This window comes from Tachysurus fulvidraco, chromosome 7 (genome assembly GCF_022655615.1).
Source record: "Tachysurus fulvidraco isolate hzauxx_2018 chromosome 7, HZAU_PFXX_2.0, whole genome shotgun sequence".
Taxonomy (NCBI): domain Eukaryota; kingdom Metazoa; phylum Chordata; class Actinopteri; order Siluriformes; family Bagridae; genus Tachysurus; species Tachysurus fulvidraco.
This window is the reverse complement of record NC_062524.1, coordinates 1,340,265-1,347,270: the sequence shown is the minus strand read 5'-3', so window position 1 is coordinate 1,347,270 and position 7,006 is coordinate 1,340,265. Positions and strand designations below refer to the sequence as shown.

The following is a 7,006-nucleotide window of genomic DNA, read 5'->3' as shown; positions in this document are numbered from 1 at the left end:
CCCGCTGAGTTCAGACTGGATCCTGAGGGTGGGGCACAGGGGGTGGAGGCACCCACAGACCCACCCACTGCCACACTGGCTCCACCTAACAGAGCTGCAGTAAGAGAATCTCAAATTTAACATGCTTTCATCATTAACAAAAAATGTGTGTGTGTGTGTGTGTGTGTATGTTTGTGTGTGTGTGTGTACACACATTGCTGGTTCCTCTTGTCTCCTGCATTTTTCAAAGGCAGACAGACGGGACAGTCATGTCGAGTGCAGTTCTTCCAATGAGAGATGATCTGCCTTGACGATGCACAGTGTGCCACTGCAGAGAGAGAGAGAGACAGAGAGAGAGAGAGACAGAGAGAGAGAGACAGAGAGAGAGAGAAAAAGAGCAGTTTAATGCTATAAAATAACAACAGGGTTGTTGTATATAACACAATAGAAATCTTTTTTTTTTATGAAAACAAGACACACTACAGTAAACTACAGTAAACTACCAACAGAGAGTGAAATCTCACACAGATTATTATTATATTATTATGTAAATCGGAATCGATCCAATCATTAATGTGTTAAAATGCATTTAACATCGGAAGGCAAACCCAGAGAGAGAGAGTGCAAAAAAGAGCAAGAAACAGAGACAGAAAGAGAACTTTTTAATAGCCACGATATCAATTAAAGATGAAAATAAGACAGTGTGTGTGTGTGTGTGTGTGTGCGTGTGTGTGTGTGTGTGTGTGTGTGCGTGCCTTAGATATAAAGTTGAAGTACACACTAGTTCTAAGTGTATTTATATGTCATGTTTAGATACATACACTAAAATCATTGTTTTAAACACAGACAGAAAGTCAAAGAAAGAAAGAAAGTGAAAGAGGTGGAGTGAGAGAGAGCCAAAGAGAGAGAGAGAGAGAGAGAGACAGGGAGAGGTAGAGAGACAGGGAGAGCGAGACAGGGAGAGGTAGAGAGACAGGGAGAGCGAGACAGGGAGAGCGAGACAGGGAGAGCGAGACAGGGAGAGCGAGACAGGGAGGCTGTCAGAGAGAGCAGACATTCAGTATGACAAACAGGTCAAGAGAGAAACAGAATAACAGACAGGTTTACTGACAGACAGACATATCGACACAAGTCTACAGACCGAGTGACAGACAGACAAGTGGTCTACAGACAGGAGGACAGAATGACTCAGACATGGATGGTGAGAAAAGAGGGAGACAGAGAGAGAGACAGATAGAGAGACAGATAGAGAGACAGACCCTGGCAGGTTTTCCCGGCCTGACAGTGGGTCATGTGATTGAGCACGTTCTTCATGGTCCTGCAGTGAGGCAGACTGCAGTGAGACAGCTCTCCGTTACTCTGCTCCCGACGCTGACACTTATGAGCGTGAAGAAGGAGGACGAGTTGCTGCTGGATCAACTTCCTCTTCTCAGGATCAGCCACAGGGGGCGCCACCGCCTGCACGCATACACACACGGGAAACATTTTTAGTCACCGTCATTCGGTAGGTTACGATATTCCTAACTAGGGATAGAACCCAACTAGACGGTTCAACTCAGTACCTAAGTAACTTAGGCTAACCTTAAAGGGGTTACAAAGCGAGCTGCACAGGCTAATTACAGGGGATATCGAGCATCTACACACCTGGGTTTAAATCAGAAATCTTTTAGGAACAAAACGAGAAAACACTGTGATATAACAACGGTGTGTAACTGAGCACACCCTTTATAACGGGTCCATTGACCATGCTCATGTTTCTGCAGGAGTTCCTTCATCCAACTGCTGAAGCCAAAGAGCTTACAGAGCAGGTAATGGCTCTTACAGAGGAATGGTACTGATCGGGAGAGGGGCGTAAAAGAATCGGCGAATATCAGACGTACCACGGAACAGTGTAAACTCCATCAACACACAGAGATGCCGACAGACCTACAGCAACATTAAAAGAGCTGCAGGAAGATCTGACACACACTGATAACTTTGTACATGTGACAGCGACCTCTTCTGGGCTGTGAACTAGAACGACTAGACAGAAGCCCTTCCTCACAAAAAAAGCTTAACCAAATCACCACAAAAATTTAGGTCTGAGAAGACCAAGGTAGGAAAGTTTAACGTTGGTCCCCACGGTGAAGCACGGTGGTGGCAGCGTCATACTATGGTTCTGCTTCTGTTCAGCTGTGGCTCGGGTCAAGTAGAGGAATTATGGATAGCGTAGAATACCAAATCATTTTGGGATTAAAAACAACTGAAGATGAAGAAAAAATGTCACCTTCCAACTCGATAACAACCGAAAGAGCTTCAGAAGATCAGAGCGTGGAACGGTCGAGTCGGGGCTCAGATCAGAATCCTATCGAACAAAAGACTTGCAGAGAAGATCAGCTGTATGTCTGCTACATCTGGAGCATTTACGCGTTAACGCTGCAGTCGAGACGACATCACAACCTGTGTTTCTTCGACTGCATGTGTGGAGTTACACCGAAAATGCCTCCTCGATCGGGGGAGACTGCTCAACTAGCGCTTACTTCCCCATTTACAGAGTCAGAGCGTCACGACAGATCAACATGGCTGCCGTCACTGTGAACAGGATTAACTTCCTCTTCTGATGTGAAATCTAAAACTCTGACCATAAGAATCACAGTTATGAGCAGATGATCAACACCAGCAGCAGAGAGCTCACTCATTATCGTCCGGTGATGTCGCTGTGCTAAAGAAGAGGTTTATGAGGTTTACATGCAGGAGGAGCAAACAGTGGACACACTTCTGTAGAGGTTCTGATGGTTTTTTCCTTCCCTGCTGCGACAACCTGCACGTTAACACTTACAATGCACGAGGAATGTCGTACCCAAAACATCGAGTACAGGGTATTAAAGTGTGCACATACTTACGCTAACAGGTTAATCTGTGTTAAAGGTTTTTATTGGTTTTTCACCCAAATTGAGTCGAGTGCGATGGTGAACTACGCTGAACTAAATGACGTTAAAGGTGAAAAACGGACGTCTGGCGTGATTTAGCTACGCGATAATAAATTTGCATAGTTTAACGTCCACCGCACGTACAGAGTAACGTTAGCTACTGTACACTAGCCAGATCATTCCCAACGATGTCTAATCAACCTTCCGAGTCACACACACGCCCTCCATTTCCCATGATGCAACTCACCAGGCCGGAGACACTCTGACCAGGCTGGGCTTTCTGGTCCACGCCAAACTGGGACAGGGTCGGAGACGCTTTGTTCTGCAGAGACGAGGCAAGAGATGACTGAGCTCCGCCATGGGAGTAAGGAGGCATGAAGGGGGCGGAGCCAGCACCGGCCATCATCTGAGAGAGGAGGGGGAGAGGGGGGGAAGAGAGATCAGTTTAACGCATTGTTGCAATAGAAATCTATTTATTTAACGATAACAAAACACACAAAAGAGAACTAACAGCGGAGAGAGAAATATTACCCAGTTTATTATTATTATTATTATTATATAATTATGTAAATTAGAATCAGTCCCATCATTAACGTGTTAAAATGCATCAGATGGCGAACCGACGATTCGCTCGCCGCACAAACGATCACAGTCGGGATAACACCGTTGCTAGGCAACCAGACAATAAAAGCGAATCGTAAGTCAGTTAAGGAGCGCCGCTAACGACCGAACTACGTCACCACGTAAAGTAAATACAACGTAAATTTGTCGGGGATAAACGTTTCTCTGAGAAATGCAGGAGAATTACTAAAGAAAGACTACAGAAGGATTTAAACAACGCTGTGAATCTCGTCACCTTTTCAGGCTTGAAGTTTATTTAAAAAAAAAAAAAAAGCTTTCTGATTTCCGCACGAGACGCCGAGTTTGGAGAGAATATAGTTATTTTTTCACTGAAAAATGTATATTATTAACATATAAAATACACACTAACGCTGGTGTTAATGTTTTTTGGTCGGGTTTTAATAAACATTAACCCTTATCTTCGCTAAAAAAAAAAAGATTGACAGGTGAAGAAACACAAACCAAAAAACGTTTGGACCTCGAATTTATAAATAAATATAATATTTAAATAAACCAAGAATGCGCTCGGACCCTGACGATATTTATAATTAGAAGTAGCATCGATGTACTTTACCTTGTTGACGGCTCCGGGTTGCTGAGCTCTGAGCTGCTGCTGCTGCAGAGGGTCGGCCATGTTCATGCCAGCGTTAGCGTTGACGTAACCCATCCTGGGTACACCGTTCATGGCTTGCCCTCCCATAATGCCCTGTGTCTGCCCATTTCCTTTCTGTGCTGCCATCATTGGCCTGTTAAAGCCGGCCGGTGCCATCATACCTGCCTGCTGCTGCGGCGAGGCGGAGCACAGGAGCTCGGACAGCTGCTTGTGTTTGGCGGCCGTGTCCTGGATCGGGCCGAGGGAGGAAGGCTGGCACACGTCAACCCCTCCGTTGGGCAGTGCCAAGTCAGACGAACTGATGAGCTCATCAGGAAGGTCATGCTCCAGGTCGAAGAGGGAACTGAAGTCTGAGGAAGAGAATTGAGGCAAAAACGTTAAATATTGTGCAGAATATTTCATATATAAATATGTAGCTATAAGGACCGAAGAGCACTTTATATTTAAACTATTCATTTTACTGATAAATTACCTTCTCGGCCTGGGATAATACACGTGAACCGCACAATTTTTTATTTAACTCAATATCCTGAACCATAAGCAGTATCGTTATATAAAATGTACTTTTGTAGACATTAAGGGAAAAGATAATTAAGCGGCTGTCGGATGCAGCACTGCGAACAAGAAGAAAATCGTTTCCTAAAAACGAGATCGTGACCAAAGTAGCTAATTTACACAAACCAAAAATAAACATGTGAATTTAACGGTAATATTTAACGCTGTACACCAGGGGAAGGAAATTCAACGTGACAACATAAAGGTGTTTCACAATCAGTCACTAGCTGAGATGTAGCTAGAGCCCGAAGAGAATTAAAGCAAACTTTACTATACCATTCGCATCGCTCGCAGAACCCGAGAGAGCAGGAGAGGACAATTTAGGCCTTTTGGCTGAAGACGGCCCCGAGTCCAAAACATTATCGGCCATATTTCTCCACCGATTCTGTATTAAAGCATATATATCCGCACAGGATAGGACAATTCACTTGTCCGAGTGAGTAAATGTTTGAGGAATTTATTAAAATTTGTCCACTTTCATAAAACCAATAGAGGAAAAGTCAAATCTGAAATTCCCTCAATTATAATGCTAATTTCCCTCAAGTTTATTTCATAGATTTAGACAAATTATCGAGAAACCGGGAGTCGATTTTCTTGGACGTCTCTGGATTATCATAGTGTTTTAGTTGCCGGAGCTTCGTTTGGACGCCAATCGAACTGGGGATCGATGGGAAACTCAATGCGGTCAGAAGCCAAACAGAATTCTGTGCCCGTTTCATACGGTGGTCCTGAAGATCTCCACAATCCTGAAATTCTCCATGGCAGTCGTAGCCATCTGCCTCCAGCTTATTCGCTCGATTCCAGAAGTCATCCAGGAAGTCCTCGAATCTCGCCTCATCGACACGCCAACTTTACGATACGTGAAAACGAACACGTCACGGTTCACGTAACCGACGTGCACGTGCGACACCGTTCAAAAAAACTTGATTCGATCCAGATAAAGTCATCTGTGCTTCTGCAGGACTGATACAATGGCACGAAATACCGCTCGTGTGCTGAAGAACCGTCCAGATGCACCAACTCGGTTCCCGAACGCACCTTAGTGTTTTCACGACGGGACGGAACCACCGATCGTGCAGGACCACATCTCTTAAGCACATATGCACTGATCTACAGCTAAAACGGCTCAGAAGAATCGAAGAACCTCCTGCGGGCGGGCGGACGACGTCCGACGTCTGTGCGTGCGAAGAAATCGGTCGTGGTTCAGGATCTGATGGCTCAGTGTGAAGAGGAAAACTCGTAGTCGTTTACACTTCGATAAGGAGTAGGATTTCTTCTGTTTGTGCAGTAGTGTTGTTGGTGGACAGTAAGAAAGAGAGAGAGAGAGAGAGAGAGAGAGAGAGAGAGAGAGAGAGAGAGAGAGAGAGAGCTGTAGCAGTGCTGGATGGATCTGCTCACTTTGTGGTTCTAACCAACTCTAATCAAGCTTGTAAGTAGAAGAAATGGGGAACAAATCCGTGAGCAATCAGGTGAAGGAGAGAAAGCCCGTGATGAGACGAGTGCAGACGGAATCCAGCCGCATTAATGGTGAAGGTTTTTCGATCAGATCCGAGATGTGCACTGCGAGATATTTCGGGGTTCTGATAAACGCGCCCCAGGCTTTTCTGGTGCCGTGACCCCCTGCGCCTTCATTTCTCCCTTCTTTCTCTCTTTCTCTCACTTCTTCTCGGTTCTTTTCTTCACTTTGTTGTGGACGTCCTTCACTTTTACGCCGTCCTCCGTCTTTTCATATCGCATCCATTCTGTACTCACCGACAAAAAAAAAAAAAAAAAAAGTGGAAAAGAGAAGAATTGTATTTTTTCTCCTCTTTTCTCTCCGTCTCTTGTCCTCCGCAGGGTTGTTGTTTTTTTTTTCCTCTCGTTTTTTTTTTTTTTTTTTTTTTAAATCCCCTTCCGCCTCTTCTTCAGATTTTCACCGAGTGGATTTTTCAGTTTTTTATCTCGATCTGTCGTTTTTTTCTCCACCTTTCTCTTCTCTCCTGTTCTTTCAGTAGACCGCGGCTCTCAGTGCGCGCCGTGCCCGGGTTTGGAGCGGCTCTCTTCGGTCTGCCTCTCGTGCCTCCTCCGCTCCTCTGGCCGCACAAAACAAAATGGCGGCTTGTTGTTTCTCCTCCTTTTGGCACTGAAGGGAAAGAGGGAGGGTTGGAGGTACATTACAGGGGAAAAGGAGGAGTAAAGGAGAGGGATCCGGTGTCGGTGCTCGGCTTTTCTCGGATTATTTCGAATTCGAAAGCGTCCTGATTTATATTTTGAATCGGTTTTTTTTTTTTTTTTACATTTTATTTATTTATTTATTTAGTGGTGAAACATTAAGACTCCATTAGAGGAA

General features: G+C 44.8%; 1 protein-coding gene across 2 annotated transcripts in view; it reads right to left on the bottom strand.

Moving 5' to 3' along the window:
- ep300b (E1A binding protein p300 b) overlaps window positions 1-6,786 on the bottom strand; it is a 32,394-nt gene extending 25,608 nt beyond the window's left edge. For both annotated transcript variants that reach the window (XM_027142481.2, XM_027142482.2), the window contains exons 1-6: window positions 4,954-6,786; window positions 4,084-4,472; window positions 3,136-3,294; window positions 1,239-1,437; window positions 194-307; window positions 1-94 (exon numbers count right to left, since the gene is read on the bottom strand). The exon at window positions 1-94 is cut by the window's left edge and continues 95 nt beyond it. In XM_027142481.2, coding sequence (XP_026998282.1) covers window positions 1-94; window positions 194-307; window positions 1,239-1,437; window positions 3,136-3,294; window positions 4,084-4,472; window positions 4,954-5,047 — 1,049 coding nt within the window. In that variant the 5' untranslated portion in view covers window positions 5,048-6,786. The remainder of the gene's footprint in view (window positions 95-193; window positions 308-1,238; window positions 1,438-3,135; window positions 3,295-4,083; window positions 4,473-4,953) is intronic.
- Between the last annotated feature and the right edge of the window lie 220 nt (window positions 6,787-7,006).